Consider the following 18,017-nt stretch of genomic DNA (forward strand, 5'->3'; position numbering starts at 1 on the left):
ATTCAATTCTTCTGCAATAGTAAAGGGCTTCTTAGCTTTAGCAATGCTGTTAGCCACTAAGAATGATGCTGTCAATGCAGACACATTTGATGCAAGTGGCGGCCTTCAATAATTGCTTCTGTTCTTCATGTTCATGTTTTTTCTTTTGAAAAACTCCAAAGGCTTCTCTTTCAATGTAAGGTGCTTGGTCTCCATGTGGTGAAGCAGTTTTGAAGGTTTTCATGGGTTTGTTGGATAGCTGCTTGCCACATATTATACAAAGCAGGCTTGGAGAATGTGAATCACCTGCTGCAGTCAACCTGCAATTTAAGTAGGACTCTAGGTATGTTCTTTCACATGCAGCTTTCCTTTTATTGGCAGTCTTAGAGTTTTCCATTGTCTCATCATTGGGTCTTTCCCCATTTTCAAAGAAGCTCTCCAGTGACATTTATTTTTTACTCATTTTGGCTAGAGCTAGCTTGTGGGCTTACCAAAACTGTGACTGAGACAAGTGCTCAGTGTGGGAAGGAAGCGCGGATGGAAGTGGTAAATAAAATAATGGGCAGGCCATGCAATACTTTAAAGCCTGCCATCAGATGCAGCGGTACAATTGAAATACATCAACCCACTTGCCACTATAAAGCTTGCCATCAGTGCAGCTTTTGTCACTTGGCTACTCACTGATAGGGTTTTGATATGAATTTGCAAGCAATTGATTTATTATGGTCTCTGTGCAGTCACACCTCTTTGCTAATGTTAATCTGTATTTGCAGCTGTTCCCCAGCACCAGCAGCCCCACCTTAGCTCCACCTCAGGTCATCAGGCATTAGATTCTCATAAGGAGTGCGTAACCCAGATCCCTTGAATGGATAGTTCACAAGAGGGTTCACACTCCCATGAGAATCTAATGCCACTGCTAATGTGACAGGAGGCAGAACTCAGGTGGTAATACAAGTGATAAGGAGAGGGTGTAAATACAGATGAAGCTTCACTCGTTCACCCACTGCTTACCTCCTACTGTGTGGCCTGGTTCCTAACAGGCCATGGACTCGTACTGAACATGTAGATGCTGAGTACATGTGCCAACCACAGGTCCACCTTTGCATACTTGACCTTACCAGTATTTTATGAATATATATGTACAGCTCCCATGTCACCAGTGAAGGGTCTTGACTATGAGTCATACAGGTTCTTGGCATTTGCACAAAGAATTGGGCAAAACACACAGGCAAAGCAATGAAAGAATGGAGCAATGAAGGCACAGATGTATTGAAACAAGAGTACACTCCACAGCTCAAGAGCACCTGCTACAGAATTTTCTGGGATTTAAATATCCTCTAGAGCGTTGCCATAGGTTACTTGGTTACACCCTATGTAAATGAAGGAGTGGCCCACAACCAGCCTGCTTGGTTGCAGGAGGTGGCCCAATCAGAGGCTGAAGTGAAGTTACAGAGTTACACATGAGGACTTGGCCTGCCACCCCTCTGATTATTTGCCAGAGGGGACCGGTCAGAGGTCCTTTCCATTTTTTCATCTGCAATGCAGTGCATTGGGAGTAGCCTCTGATCCTTTTGTTACTTGGGCATGGAGAGGTGGGGTTTTCCTTTTGATTCAGCTCTAGGAAGTCAGCAGGACCTTCGGTTCCCTGCCTCCAGACCCTGTTCTCCTGCCTCATCCATAAAGGGAACTCCCTAGAGACACTAAAGGCTGTCTGTCTCTCTGTCTCTGAGCAGCCCACTCTGCCTCTCAGAGTGTACTTTTGGTTTACAATAAACTTTTTCGCCTACTCTTACTTTGTACTTGCTTTCAAATTATTTTGTGTGGTGAAGTCAAGCAGCTGAACAGGCCCACTGACAACAGCAAGGATAGAAGCAGTGCGATCGGTTACACGGCTATTACAATAGTTCCCTCCAGAAATGGCAGTACTGAGAGGTGGGGAGAAGTAAGTTCTGGATTTTTTTTTTTTTTTTTTTTTGAGACAGAGTTTCGCTCTGTCGCCCAGGCTGGAGTGCAGTGGCACAATCTCGGCTCGCTGCAAGCTCCACCTCCCGGGTTCACGCCATTCTCTTGCCTCAGCCTCCTGCGTAACTGGGACTACAGGCGCCCGCCACCACGCCCGGCTAATTTTTTGTATTTTTAGTAGAGACGGGGTTTCACCGTGTTAGCCAGGATGGTCTCGATCTCCTGACCTCGTGATCCGCCCACTTCGGCCTCCCAAAGTGCTGGGATTACAGATGTGAGCCACCGCGCCCGACCCTAGATTTTTTTTTGAAAGTAGAGCTTACAAGATATGCTGACTATTTAGACTGGGGATGTCACAGCATGGTGTCAAAGCGACTAATATATTTGGCTAGCGTCACTAAAGTTTACATTTATGAGATGCAGAAGACTGTAGAAGGTTTGGGGAAGAAGATCCGAAGCTCAGTTTTGGACCTGTTAAGTTTAGCATGCCTCTTAACACATCCAAGCAGAATGGTCAAGGATGCAGTCTTCCATATGGACTGGACATGAAATGTCTGACATCAAACAGTAACAAAGAACATTTTGAAATGAGGAAAAGTATTTGTAGTTGTAATTGATAGTTCATTCATTATAATTTGTCCACGTTCTTTTTCAGGCCATGTCATATATATATATATATGTACATATTAATATTAATATTTATAATAGACAATTTTGCTTTTTTTCTACTTAGATTCTGTTATATACATTTCTCCACATTGCTTTATAGGCCTAACAACCATGTTTAAAGGCTGTATCTTCATACAGAGGTAATATTTAAAAAAGAAGACGAAGACCAAAGAAGGACTCCCTTCCCCCACCTATACACCTGTGTCGTCTTACTGGGAGCAAACACTTTTTTAGCTCCACAAAGCGATTGCACTTTCTCTTCCAAGTCGGCAGACGGCGCGCGAGCAGCGTAGGCATTGCTCCGCCTCCAGTCCAGTTGCTCTTCTTTCTTTTCCTCTCTTTTTCCTCGCGTCCTTTGCCCCGGAAGTGCTCTTACAACATTGGCTGCCGGCGTGACTTTGACCGCTTCCCGGTGCGTTACCGGCAGCTGAACCCACTCGGAGCCGCGGGACTTTGACGCGTGCTCTGCGCTTGCCATGAGACTCCTGGGAGCCGCAGCCGTCGCGGCTCTGGGGCGCGGAAGGGCCCACGCCTCTCTAGGTTGGCAGAGGAAGCAGGTACCGGAGCACAGAGAGGCCGAATCGGGACCATTCCCGGAACCTTGTGATCCCTTCTGGGCAATGGAAGGCAGTGACACCCCTGGGTCCTCCTGACTGACAGCTCCGAATACTGGTGGTCGCGCGTCAGTGCTGAAAAGCACCTCGGTGCCTGCACATTAGCTCGTTAACTCGTTTGTTTTGCTCTCTGGTACCCTGGGGTTTAATCAACTAAAAGTGCCTGTCACTCAGATACTTTGATATTTTATCCACCTTTTCTAAGGTGTTTTTTTTTTTTTTTTTGGCCTCTCTTTTCCCATGAATAATTGTGTATTTTGGATGTGCAGTCCTATGGGGAAAGGTTTATATTGTATCTTAATTCCATCTAATAGGGATCCCCATCCCCTGCCACCAGAGTAAAGTTAAAACAAACTTCATGAATTGTTTTTGTTTCGAGGGAATTGGAAATCTTTTGGGGCTGCCTTGGAGCTATTAGCATCACTGCATAGAGCATATACGTTCTCAAACATATTTGTCATCTGTGAACTACAATAAAGGAGAAAGAGGAAAAAATTAAGTTACATTTAAGCTAAAATTTGTATTTTCTGTTAGTTTTTGGAGCTGTCTTTGTGATTTTATCTGCCCCGGTATGTATCTTCAAATCTGTGTAAAAAGTACCTCCCATTTAAATTAAATTAAGTTTATTCATTAATTAAAAAAATACGTCTTTTCTGTCTTGTTTTGTAGTCTGTTCTCTGATTACAAGAGTTCCAGGCTTAAACGTTTCCCCTGGTGCCTAACTCCAGCTATCTCATATCCAGTGAGATTTCTTGGAGGAATAATGTCCAGCACACTCGTTTTAATTGTCTGTTGTTCTCTCTTATAAAAGGTGCATAGAATTGAGCTCTCGTATTTTTTTCAGGTTAATTGGAAGGCCTGCCGATGGTCTTCATCAGGGGTGATTCCTAATGAAAAAATAAGAAATATTGGAATCTCAGCTCACATTGATTCTGGGAAAACTACATTAACAGAACGAGTCCTTTACTACACTGGCAGAATTGCAAAGATGCATGAGGTGTGTATTCATGGTTGATTCTGGATTAATTAGAACGTGATTTTAACTGTTTTGTTGCTATTATTTAATAAAGCTTATAAACCTGAAAGATTAAAACAGTGGTAACAGCAGACTTTTGACAGTTAGGCTTATCTGAAAGTAGCTTAAGTATCTGTGTTCTGGTTTTCTTTTTTATTTTTTATAGATGAGGTCTCACTTTGTTGCTCAGGCTGGTCTCAAACTCCTGGGCTCAAATGATCCCCCTGCCTCAGTCTCCCACAGTGCTGGGATTATAGGCATGAGCCACTGCACCTGGCAACTGTTTCCATTTCAGTTAAGATTTCTTTCCTTCTTGGAATGCAGGGACAGCGAAAGTCTGAATTGCTGTGCTTGTGTTTAGGTGAAAGGTAAAGATGGAGTTGGTGCTGTCATGGATTCCATGGAACTAGAGAGACAAAGAGGAATCACTATTCAGTCAGCAGCCACTTACACCATGTGGAAAGATGTCAATATTAACATTATAGATACTCCTGGTGAGTTGGATTCTTGGTTTTATTGCAGCTTCTTTTGGCAAAAGCACATTTGGTTCTTTCTCTTACTATGACCCAATTAGTTTTTGAGTGTCAAATACTCAAAAGTATAACACTGAATTCCTATTAGAGAAGACTAACTTAGGACCTAGAGCACTTCATCCTTATGTAGTTTTCTTGAAAATTTGTGCAAGTAAATTGTGAGTAGGCAGATTCTTGCCTTTCACATATTCTAGCTGATTCTAAAGCTGCCTGTGCCCTAGTATTTTCTTGAAGTGATCTTGCCAGGCCCTGCACCTAAGGGTTGGTGAATAGTATTGGTGTGCTCAGTGATCTACATTCTAATTAGAAGACTTATGTGATGAGCAGAGATACAAAAACTTCTAATAGTGCATATATTAAAAATTCAGATTGCTCTTTAAGACCCTCTCATATTTCATCTTATTCAGGGCATGTGGACTTCACAATAGAAGTTGAAAGGGCCCTGAGAGTGTTGGATGGTGCAGTCCTTGTTCTCTGTGCTGTTGGAGGGGTACAGTGCCAGACCATGACTGTCAATCGTCAGATGAAGCGCTACAACGTTCCGTTTCTAACTTTTATTAACAAATTGGACCGAATGGGCTCCAACCCAGCCAGGGCTCTGCAGCAAATGAGGTAATGAGCCTTAGAATGAACAAAGAGGATGTGATGATCTAGACAGCAAACCTTATATCCAGAAGGATGATTAATTCACTGTCATTAAACTTTATTCTTAAGTTTAGTTTTTTAAATGTATTTATGTGAGTTACTTAGTAAGTGAAACACTGATTTTAGTAAATTGGCTTGTGGTATGATCTCATCAACTACCTTCTCTGTAAAATGGGGACAATATTACTGAAATTCTAGGGAGGTTGCAGATGAATTCAGAAAACAGTCTGACCGTTTATACTGTTTTGCTGTTCGTAGAGAAGTTATAATCTAGATTCTAAAAATACCTTGTGTTTTATTTAGACAAAAGATCATCTTTGGTTTTAATTTTTCCTTGAAGCATTTTAATTAATGCCCTTAAGTAGTTTGCCATAGAGATGAGATTTTCTTGTTTTCGGACGGAAACATATTTTCTAGGACGACAGTAACACTTCCTTTCTGTACCAGATAGAACCAGTAGTATTTATAGCATTTTAAATTTTACACAATACTATATATTTCACAAAGCCTTTAAAAAGAGTCAGAATTTCACTTTTCACCTTTTGTAGATGTGCACGTGTAGCTCTAGAGCTCATACTTCTGTTTCACATCGCATAGTTGATGGATATGTAGGTGTAAAGTTTATGGTAGTGGACAGGCTGAGAATGGTGTGTCTGATGACAAAAAATCTGATGGAAGTGATATATTTGATGTGAAAGTAAACATTTTCTTAGTTGGGTGTTTATATCTTTTTTTTGGTAAAATGTTTTTAGTTTTTGTCCTTATTTTACTTGTGCTTGGCAATAGATGGACTTTTTTCCCCAAATCTTCTTCTGAATTCCAAGGAAACACTGTTTTAGCATTTATTTGATTACTTTGGTTCATTGTTTTCTCCACTGCCATTTATTTGTTTTCCATTTCGTAACTTCTATAAAGCAGATAAAAATCTGGAACTTCTAGATCTGACCTTCATGTCTTATCTTTTCTGTGGTACTTATTCTTTCTGTCTCCTCTCATTTTGGATTGGGCTTATGAGAGAATTCTTGGAGTTGATCTTCCAGCTCACTAATTTGGTATTCATTTGTGTCTCTTCAGTTATTTAGCTTGCCTTAAAACTTTTTTTTCAGCAATTATGTACTTAATTTTCATAAACTTTCTCTTTCATTGCAGCATTTTTATCAGTAGAGGTAATCGTTTCTCAAATGTTTACATTTTATTTTCTTTCCTCTAGTAACTCTTCTTGGAGGTAAGTGCTATTAAGTTCACATTTCTCTTTCAAGCTTTTGGTTTCCTTCAAATATTTGGTGATTCTTAGATCTTTAACCATAGTTATAGATGGGAGTCTAGAGTCTAGACTAAACAGTGGTAGCTAGAGCATATTCTTTTCCAGTGAGGATTCTTGCCAGTGAATGCAGTTTCTATTCAGTTTTGAGCCTGGGCCAGGCGTGGTGGCTCATGCCTGTAATCCCAGCACTTTTGGAGGCCGAGGCCGGTGGATCACCAGGTCAGGAGTTCAAGACCTGGCCAACATAGTGAAACCCCGTCTCTACTGAAAATACAAAAAATTAGCCAGGCATGGTGGCAGGCGCCTGTAATCCCAGCTACTCAGGAGGCTGAAGCAGGAGAATCGCTTGAACCCAGGAGGCGGAGGTTGCAGTGAGCGGAAATCGCGCCATCACACTTCAGCCTTGGCGACAGAGCGAGACTCTGTCTCAAAAAAAAAAAAAAAAAAAAAAAAAGAGGTGGGCTCAGCTATCCTACTATTTAATTTCCTAGCTAGCCCCCCTATTATCTGTTCTTCCGCTTTCTGCTTTTGATCCAGTGTATCTGGGGATCTGATGGTAAAACAGTTATTTTGGAGTTCTTTTTGTTGCCTAAATGGGATTGTGGCTTCCTGAGCTCCTTGAGTTATGTTGTCAGTCTGTTCCCAACTGCTTTATATTTTCTGTTCTGACCTGATGGTAACACCCTTCTCAGTTCTCCAGTGTCTGCCACGGATTTTTTAAAATATTCATTTTTGTCATTTCAAAGGGATTAGGGGAGAAGAAAAAAGGTAAACAAGTGTATTTTTATTTTTCAGGTCTAAACTAAATCATAATGCAGCGTTTATGCAGATACCCATTGGTTTGGAGGGTAATTTTAAAGGTATTATAGATCTTATTGAGGAACGAGCCATCTATTTTGATGGAGACTTTGGGTAAGTGCTAAAAATACATTATTAAAATTTTAAATTTTAAAAAGCATTAAAAAGAAGGGATAAGTTCGTCAAACTCAGAGTAACTATCTTTTTGAAATGCGACTGGAAGAATACTCTGAGATGGTTTTGTTTTAATACGTGTAATCCTAGTTGCTCCCCATTTTATTTAGTATTTATTCTGCGAGAGACTATGTTACTTTTTGGGTAATATACTCATATCACATTATGGCATGCATGGTGTGGTGGAAGGAGCCTTCAGTTTGGGTTAGTAAATTTGGGTTAGTAAATGTATTATATCTTTTTGCACTTCTTCATTTATTCATTCATTCTGTGGACTTTTATAGAGCAACTGCCAGGTCTGGGGTATTGAGATAAAAATTAGGAAGAAAATAGGGATCATAAATATTTGCTCTTCCTGCTTTATAATTACATGGACAAAAAAGATTAATTAAAACAGTTAAAGTTGTACAAATGTGGTTTGGGAAATGCAAGAAATAAATTGGTAACTTTTTGATGTGGTATTTGGTCCATCAGCTTTTGAGTGACCTTTACCTACAAAGTACTGTAATTGCCTGGTGGTTATCAAACCTTAGCATTCATAACAATCCCCTGGAGACTTTGTTAAAAGACATAGTCCTGGCTCTACCTCCAGAGATTCTGATCAGTAGATTGGGGTGGGGGCCCGTAGTTTGTGTTTCTGGAAGGTTTCCAGTTGATGCTGCTCTTACAGGTCTGCAGACCACACTTTGAGTGACACTGATCTAGACAATGTGAGGAGTCATAGATGATCCTTTGTTCTGAGGAGTGACCTCTGTAGCCTGGTAGTTTGTCCACAGGCACTTCCTGAGGGGTTTCCTTCCTCTGCTATGGAATTGGGATTGCACGTCTGGCAGGTGGGCGATTGGCATTGTGATCAGTGAACTATAGAATTTATCTTCATCAGCCATCTTGTAAGCAGGAAAAGGATGGAGTCTGTCTGGTGGATAAGGTGTTTCTCTCACTTTTTATGTGACAACTGAGTAATGACAACAAAGTTTACCTACCACTCCTTAGGATATAAGGCCCAATAAGGCAGAGTTTTTATTTTTTCCTACTTTATTCACTGCTATGTCCCAGCCCCTAGGAAAACTAGTTACAACTAGTCAGTTGTAACTGCCTAGTACATAATAGGGACTCAAAAATATTTGTAAATGAATGAATAAATCCACTTTCCCAGAATTACCAAGGCACATATTTCTGTTGTCAGAAGTAGAGACTCTTAAACTTTGTTGTACATCAGAACCACAGATGCAGCTTCTTAATATACATGTATCCTTCTCCAGCCCTAGTTTACTGTATGTTTATTTGGAAAGGAATCCACAGATGATTCTGACACGTGAAAGGCTAAGAAGCAGGGAGCTTGCCAGGAAGGTTGAAATTAAGATCTGAAAGCTGTGGGGAGTCTTAGAATATTAAGTGTTACTTTTTGTTTCCTTGGAAATGGCTTCTTTTGTCTTTATTAAAGTTAGGAATATGTTTTCTGAAAAGCTTATTTTTTGATATTAATTTCTATTTTTAAAGAAATACCTTGAGGCCGGGTGCGGTGGCTCACACCTGTAATCCCAGCACTTTGGGAGGCCGAGGTGGGCGGATCACGAGGTCAGGAGATCGAGACCATCCTGGCTAACACAGTGAAACCCTGTCTCTACTAAAAATACAAAAAATTAGCCGAGCATGGTGGCAGGCGCCTGTAGTCCCAGCTACTCGGGAGGCTGAGGCAGGAGAATCACTTGAACCTGGGAGGCAGAGCTTGCAGTGAGCTGAGATGGCGCCACTGCACTCCAGCCTGGGCGACAGAGTGAGACTCTGTCTCAAAAAAAAAAAAAAAAAAAAAAAACCTTGAAAAAATTTCAGACTGCTTTTAAATATCATATCAAGTATGTCCATTTTAGCTTTGAACATTTTATTTTACCCATTCAACCTCTGGAGGAATGGAGAACTGATGTCACAGATTGAAGAGTCTGTCATATTTAGTCACCCTTTTTTTAGACTACAAATTGGGATATTCTTTGTTAAAAAGTGTATGATCAGGTCTGTTATTAATGGAAAGGAATAGAGTAAGGTCTTCCTAGTACTGCTTACTAGAGATTGTTATGTTGTGATTAATAAGAATATGATTAATAGCATTTTCAAGAACTCAGATGGGCCCCAGACAGGTTGGCTTTGAATCTTACCTCTTCTGTTTACTAGTAGGACAGCCTTCGGCAAATTACTTTGCCTGTGTAAGTTAGTTTCCTGATCTGAAAATGCAGATAATAGAAGCTACTTCATATGTGAAGATCAAATAAATAACTTGTCAGATATTTAGTTTAGCGCTTACTGCATTGTAAGTATTCAGTAAATGGCTGCTGTTATTACTTTGCATGCTTGCCAGTTTTAAAATAATTAGAATACAGTAAAGACTACACTGAAGAGTTTAAACTTTGATTTAGGTGATACTTTGTCAAGTCATTGTTTTGAACTTGTATTTTACTGTATATTGAGTAAGGATAAACCAGGTTGCATTAAATTGGGAAGATTTTGTATTATATATTTTATCATTATCTTCTGTAAAACTTGATATGCAGAAAAGTAGAATGTGATGTCTATTATAAAACCAGAGACTTTTTTTTCTCATTATAGTGGACTGTTTTAGCTCTTCCAGTTACTGGTAGTACAACCTTGACCTTAAACTTGCCTGTTTCAGTATATTTATCTACTATTCTGTGTACATTTTAAAGGTATACATTAGTCTTATTTGCCATTTGAATGCAAATGTATCAGAGCTCTTTCTTACCTAAAAAAATGTTTTAACCATTAATCATATATTTTTCATTAGTCCTTCATATATCAAGTTGAATATCCTTAAAGCACCAAAATATTTGTTTTCTTAGTCAGATTGTTCGATATGGTGAGATTCCAGCTGAATTAAGGGCGGCGGCCGCTGACCACCGGCAGGAGCTAATTGAATGTGTTGCCAATTCAGATGAACAGCTTGGTGAGATGTTTCTGGAAGAAAAAATCCCCTCGATTTCTGATTTAAAGGCAAGTGCTTTCAAAATAAGTCTTATATTAACAACAAAAAGAAGTTTTTTGTTTTTTATAGGGAGGGGACATGATGCTTTTATGTATGGGCTTTATTAATGAAATCTCAGTACGTTTATTTAACATAATTGGCTTCCTCAAAAAATACTTCACATGGTATATTTTTTTTAAGTGAGGTATGTAATAACTTCAAATGAGAAAAGTTATTGAGGACCCTTAAATTACTGGGGACCTGATTTTAGTCTCTATTAGAGCCAGCACTCCAAAGAGTGTCAGTTCATTTTATTCATTTGTTGGTTGTGGCCACAGCATTATTGTTGGCCTCTTCCAGCTGCTAGAGCTAAAGCTCCACTATGTATTCTCTGAGGCCTGCTCAGCCAGCAGGACACATTGATGGTGTTTGCACTAAGGGTTGGGGCAGGACCTGGAGCTGCTACTGTCATGACCTATAATTTATGAGAGATTTGTACCGTTTGGTTTCCTGTGTATATGTTCTTTACAAAAAGAAAAAGATAAGTGTTTCTTAATAGAGCATATGTTCATATGGTTTAAATATTTAAAAGGTATACAAAGGTAAACAGTAAACACCCTTTTATTTTTTTCTTCCATCTGCCCAGTTCTCTTCCCTGTCCCTGAAACAGGTTACCAGTTAATAGCTTCTGGTGTACCTTTCCATAGGCTTTTGGTTTTGCATATATATTACTTTTTCCTCTATTTTATACAATTGTAGCGTACTGTTTGCAGTGTTTTATTAGTGTGTCTATTTTCTATGTGTATATGTATTTTTTTTTTAGCAAATTGAAAATTAGTGAGAATTAGTGATTACAAGAGTGTCGAAAGCAGTTGTATAGTAAATCACTTCCTAGCCCTGAAGAAGAAAGTGATTTTTTTCTTTGTATTTTGACCTTGAGTTCATTGGAGACCTGATTTTAGTCTCTAATAGAGTCAGCACTCCAAAGAGTAGAGTATCAGTTCGTTTTATTCGTTTGTTTGTAATTGACTTGAAGCACAACATGTAATTTTAACATTAACTGCCATTAAATTGTTTTCTTTTGTAGCTAGCAATTCGAAGAGCTACTCTGAAAAGATCATTTACTCCTGTATTTTTGGGAAGCGCCTTGAAGAACAAAGGAGTTCAGCCTCTTTTAGATGCTGTTTTAGAATACCTCCCAAATCCATCTGAAGTCCAGAACTATGCTATTCTCAATAAGGAGGAGTAAGTCTTGAAAATTGAATCTTAGTTTATGCAGAAATACTTTCGTATTTATGCACTGTGAAGGAATTTAAGGATAGTCCTTCTAGTTATGTCTGTGATTTTTTTTCATAATTTACAAACAATCATGGTTTTTATTTGGGTAACAATTTTGACATATAGAAAAATATTTATTATACCAGTTCCTATATCATATTCTGTTTGACTTAAAAGTATGATTTGTTTTACTATCTCTCAAGGTTTACATCATTAGAAAATTTTCTCATTTGGGACTAGCTGTTTTCAGACATACTGTTAAAAAAAAAAAAAAAGGTTTAAGAAACAAACTTCTGCCAGGTGCAGTGGCTCACGCTTGTAATCCCAGCACTTTGGGAGGCCAAGGCGGGTGGATCACCTGAGGTCGGGAGTTTGAGACAAGCCTGACCAACATGGAGAAACCCCGTCTCTACTAAATATACAAAAATTAGCTGGGTGTGGTGGTGTGTGCCTGTAATCCCAGCTACTCAGGAGGCTGAGGCAAGAGAATCACTGGAACCCGGGGGGCAGAGGCTGCAGTGAGCTGAGATTGTGCCACTTCACTCCAGCCTGCCTAGGCGACAGAATAAGACTCCAAAAAAAAGAAACAAACTTCAAAAAAAAGCTCATTGGTTATTTCTTTTCTTTCCCTATGAGACCATTTCTGTGTTTTTTAGTGTACTCTTGTCCTATCACTATGTGGTAACTAAGCTAAGCTCTAAAGACCGTTTTTTTTTTTTTTTTTTTTTTTTTTTTTATGAGACAAAGTCTTGCTCGGTTGTCTAGGCTGGAGTGCAGTGGTGCAATAAAAGCTCACCACAGCCTCGAACTCCTGAACTCAAGTGATCCTCTCACTTCAGTTTCCCAAAGTGTGAGGATTATAGGCATGAGCCACTATGCCCAGCTGAGAACTTACTTCTATTGATCTCTTTCAGTGAAATTTTACTTATGTGTGACACCAGTAATATCCCACACACGTGCTTTTTCTCAGATAATACTTCATGATGAAATAAATTGATATAAAAGAAATATCAAATATTACATCTCATAGATTTATATTTCTTTTATTTTAAGTGACTCAAAAGAGAAAACCAAAATCCTGATGAACTCCAATAGAGACAATTCCCACCCATTTGTTGGCCTGGCTTTTAAACTGGAGGTAAGTTGCTTTCTAATGTATTTAACTGCTATCTGTAGAATGTTTTTACTTCTAGGCTTTATTCCTATTACAGAATGACTCTGACCTTTATGAAAGATTTGGAAAATAGGGAAAGTAGAAAGAGCAGGTAGAGAATTTCCAAAGCTCTGACATGACAGTTCTTTTGTTATTACGTGCATTTCTTTCTAGTCTCTTCTCTTTGCCTGAAGAGTGTAAATTCTTACCTAAATCATACTACCTGTATAGTTTTGTTTTGCTTTTTTTTATTTAATGTCACAGTAGGTAATGGTCCGTGTTTCTATAAATAGTTTAAGCATTTTAAGTAGTAGCATAACAGTGCATCAAGTAGATACACCAATTTGCTTAAAATTTCCTAATTTTTAGATGTTTATATTGTTTCCAGGTTTCTACTGTTATAAATAACATTGGGTCCATTTCTAGAAATATGTCCTAAGGAACTAATGAAGGGTAGCGAGTTAATGTTAGCTTCAGCTCACCTTATAAAACCAAAATCTCACAAACAATTGAAAATGCCCAGCCAGTCGCAGTGGTTCACACCTGTAATCCCAGCACTTTGGGAGGCCGAGGTGGGCAGATCAGAAGGTCAGGAGTGAGAGGCCGAGGCGGGCGGATCACAAGATCAGGAGTTCGAGACCAGCCTAGCCAACATGGTAAAACCCTGTCTATACTAAAAATACAAAAATTAGCCGAGTGTGGTGGCGGACACCTGTAATCCCAGCTACTCAGGAGGCTGAGGCAGGAAAATTGCTTGAACCTGGGAGGCGGAGGTTGCAGTGAGCCGAGATTGCACCACTGCACTCCAGCCTGGCCGATGGAGTAAGACTCCATCTTGGAAAAAAAAAAAAAAGAAAATGCCCAGTAATTACGATTTGATAAATAAACTGAGGTACATTCTTATAGTACAACATTATTCAGACTTTAAAAATTATGTTGAAATGCCTATTTTTGACACGAAAAGATGTTTGTGATTTAAAAAGAAACAAACTTACTTATTTTAGAATATTTTAAAGAAAAGTTATGAAGATAGTCCAGAGAATTCCTGTATATCCTGCACCCAGTTTCCTCTATTATTAATACAAACTGTCACAACTAATGGGCCAATACTGATATATTATTATTAACTAAAATCTGCACTCCATTTGCATTTCTTTAGTTTTTGTCTAGGTCCTTTTTCCGTCTCACTAGACAGAAGGACCACAGAAGGCCCATCCAGAGGACCACGTTATATTTGATTGTCATGTCTCCTTACGCTCTCCTAGGCTGTAATAGTTTCTTAGACTTTCCTTGTTTCTCACGAGATTGACGTTTTTGAGAAGTATTGGTCAGCTCTTTTGTAGTGTCCCTCAATTTGGGTTTGATGCTTTTCACATGATTAGATTGGAGTCATGTGTTTTTAGGAGGACTACCATTGAGGTGAAGTGTTATTATTGTCACATCATATCCAAGGTACAGACTTGCAGCATGATTTATCATTGTTTTTGTTTTTATTTATTTTTTTTTGAGATGGAATTTCGCTCTTGTTGCCCAGGCTGGAGTGCAATGGTGCAATCTTGGCTCACTGCAACCTCTGCCTCCCAGGCTCAAGCGAGTCTTCTGCCTCAGCCTCCCGAGTAGCTGGGATTACAGGCATGCGCCACCACGCCTGGCTAATTTTGTATTTTTAGTAGAGACGTGGTTTCTCCCTGTTGGTCATGCCGGTCTCAAACTCCCGACCTCAGGTGATGTGCGCATCTCGGCCTCCCAAAGTGCTGGGATTACAGGCATGAGCCACTGTGCCCGGCTGATTTATCATTGTTAATGCTAACCTCAATCACCACACCTGGCTGAGATAGTGTTTGACAGGTTTCTCTGCTATAAAGTTACTGTACTCTTTTTATTCCCCTTTTCATAGTGTACTTTTTAAAAGGAAGTCACTTGGCTCAGCCAACACTTAAGGGGTGGGGAATTATGTTCCACCCTCTTGAGGGGGCACTGTCTACATAAGTTATTTGGAATTCTTCTGAAAGGGAGATTTGTCTTTCTTCCCTGCTTATTTATTTATTTGGACAATCATTTAATATCAGTATGGACTCATGTATATGTATTTTGAACTTTGAGTTATAATCATGACTGTGACTTTGAGTATGTCATTTGTTGTTCAGATTGGCTGGGTTTGGCGATTGGCAACTCTCAGTTGGCTCCTGTGTTCCTTTAACAACTTCCAGTGTTTTGCCTTTTTGAATACTTCCTTACTTGCCGGCACTACAAGACGCCCCAGGCTTATCTTGTGTATTCCATGCCCTAACCCTAGAATCAGCCGTTCTCCAAGGAGCACTGGTTCCTTTTTAAGTAAAATGGTATTAGAAACCAAGATTTGGGGACTGGATGGGCTTTTTGTTGAAATGCTGTTGCTTCTGTACATAATATTTTAAGTGGGGAAAAATGGTAGATAAGTTGGAAGTGTTAAGAGTGGTTATTTCTGGGATGGGATTATATTTTGGGGGCTTTTTCTTTAAAAATATTTTACAGTATATTTATTACCTCCAAAATGAGGGGAAAATTTTTTAAATTAAAAAGTAGAAATAACATTACAGTAAAAATTTTCACACATAAAGCTTTTAAAAATATATATATAAGAATATTTTCTTAAGATTCCCAGAATAGTGATTATTGAGTTAAAGGCATAGAATGTTTTCATAGTTAATGGTTTATATTGCCAGATTGCATTCATACTCTCCAAATGAATGTATTGGATTATTTCAATGAATATCATCATTGAGTATTATTTAAAAATCATTACTGATTTAACAAATGAAAACTTTTATTGTAATCTTTCATCTTGATGAAATAAATTTTGATTTTTAAAAGCAATCAGTGCTTTGAAGTTTGTATAGTCAAATATGTCAGTCTTTCTGTTTAGTCATTCTTTAATTTTTAATCTTAGCAACCTTTTATTTGTATATATTTTGTTAATATTTACTTTTGTACCTTCTACTTTTTTATGTTGTTTTTCTTTCCCCATCATTAATTCAACTGGAATTTGTTTTGGTGGGTAGGATCTAAATGTATCTCCTCTGTCTCCAAATAGAGTATCAATTGTCCAGTTAGTACTTTATGCACAATCCTTTCTTTCTTTTCCATTGATTTGTCATGTTTCTTTATCATCTATTGACAAGTATATTTTATACTTTAGATTTTTGTACTGTACTCTGTGGGGTGTTTAGTCTAATTTGTGCTGGTTCTGAATTTTCTGAGGTTCAAGCATTTTAATATGTTTTTATATCTGTCAGGGTTAGTTTTATCTTACCATAGTTTTTGAAAAATTTCTGTTTTTACCTATTTATTCCTTTGAATGAATTTTAAAATCACTAATCACATGTTTAAAATTTCCTGTTGGGATTTCGATTGCTATTTTGTTAAGCCTATAATTAACATGGTAAGAACTGGGAACTTTTAAATATATGTTAATTGGTCACTGCTAGTATATTCAATCACTTCACAGAACTTTTTTTTTTTTTTTTTTTTTTTTTTTTTGAGACAGAGTCTCACCTACTCTGTTGCCCAGGTTGGAGTGCAGTGGTGCGATCTGGGCTCACTGCAACCTCTGCCTCCCGGTTTTAAGCAATTTTCCTGCCTCCGCTTCCCGAGTAGCTGGGATTATAGGTGCGCCACCACGCCTGGCTGATTTTTGTATTTTTAGTAGAGGTGGGGTTTTGCCATGTTGGCCAGGCTGGTCTTGAACTCCTGACCTCAGGTGATCTACCCGTCTCGGCTTCCCAGAGTGCTGGGATTACAGGTCTGAGCGACCAGCCCAGCCACAGAACTCTTACTCGCATAATTTTCCATGTGATTATCAGAGATTGTGTTTTAGATGTATAGCACACACCTGCTGTTTCTAATGGTATCTTTGTTGTTTTTCCAATTATACCTTCTTTTTGTTTTATATCTTATTGTATTAAACTTATGAAATAATGTTAGAAAGCAAAAGATACTTCCTTATTATGTAAACAATTTAAAAATTTTGTTCTAATACTAATAGCTTATTTCAAAGGAAACAGAAATGTCTTAGATTGTGATACCAAAAAGATTGATGAATAACAGCCATTTATCTTATCTGTGTTCAAAGCTAGTATTAGTTTATGACAATAAACTGAAATATGTAAGATAGATTACTAAAATTGGTAGAGAATACTTGGAGGGAGTTATGAAACTTTCCTCAATACTTTATTATGTTTCTTTTTATTCTTCTTGCCCTTACCCAATCTTCAGGTAGGTCGATTTGGACAGTTAACTTACGTTCGCAGTTATCAGGGAGAGCTAAAGAAGGGTGACACCATCTATAACACAAGGACAAGAAAGAAAGTACGGTTGCAACGGCTGGCTCGCATGCATGCCGACATGATGGAGGCAAGTACAGAGTCATTATGAGATTAGAAATTCCTCTAATATGGGTGAAATAGACCCTTCTTGGTATCCTGAGCCCCACTAGAAAATTAATTCTGGTTAAATGTATGTTTCTAGTTTCTTCCGTTTTACTTAAATGTGTTGCAGCTCTGATCTAGCACTTTGCTGTAAGATAAATTAGCAGATGTTAACTCATTTTTTTAATACCTCTAGTTGTGAATTAGCTATATTTTCTCAAGGGCCAAGGTTAAGGAAAAGAGACAGTTCCCTAACACTCAGAATACAAGATTCAGCACTTTCCTCAAGAACTATTATTACAAAGAATGTAATAGGCATTTAAGACTGTGGAACTGTGATTTTTAAAGATAAGAGAATAATAAATTTACACAGTTTTCCACATTGTTTTATTTACCTTCTGAAATACGGCAGGCACAAAAGCCCTGTTTAACCCTAGAGCTTTTATTCCTGTTGTAGAACCCACTGCAGAACCATATTGGGGCCAGAATCCGCCTGAAGATTTAAAAGCTTCAAGGGCTGATCTGGGAGATAAACTTTGACTTATGCCTTAAA

General features: G+C 38.5%; 1 protein-coding gene across 2 annotated transcripts in view; it reads left to right on the plus strand.

Moving 5' to 3' along the window:
* The first annotated feature begins 2,948 nt into the window (after positions 1–2,948).
* Positions 2,949–18,017, plus strand: part of GFM1 (G elongation factor mitochondrial 1) — a 138,866-nt gene continuing 123,797 nt past the window's right edge. For both annotated transcript variants that reach the window (XR_004032338.1, XM_003256359.4), the window contains exons 1-9: positions 2,949–3,167; positions 4,069–4,221; positions 4,601–4,733; positions 5,180–5,384; positions 7,477–7,593; positions 10,506–10,656; positions 11,715–11,872; positions 12,959–13,043; positions 17,313–17,450. Coding sequence is in view for 1 of the 2 variants with exons in the window: in XM_003256359.4 (XP_003256407.1) it covers positions 3,087–3,167; positions 4,069–4,221; positions 4,601–4,733; positions 5,180–5,384; positions 7,477–7,593; positions 10,506–10,656; positions 11,715–11,872; positions 12,959–13,043; positions 17,313–17,450 (1,221 nt within the window). In the remaining variant the exon portion in view is untranslated. The remainder of the gene's footprint in view (positions 3,168–4,068; positions 4,222–4,600; positions 4,734–5,179; positions 5,385–7,476; positions 7,594–10,505; positions 10,657–11,714; positions 11,873–12,958; positions 13,044–17,312; positions 17,451–18,017) is intronic.

This window comes from Nomascus leucogenys, chromosome 11 (assembly GCF_006542625.1).
Source record: "Nomascus leucogenys isolate Asia chromosome 11, Asia_NLE_v1, whole genome shotgun sequence".
Classification (NCBI taxonomy): Eukaryota; Metazoa; Chordata; class Mammalia; order Primates; family Hylobatidae; genus Nomascus; species Nomascus leucogenys.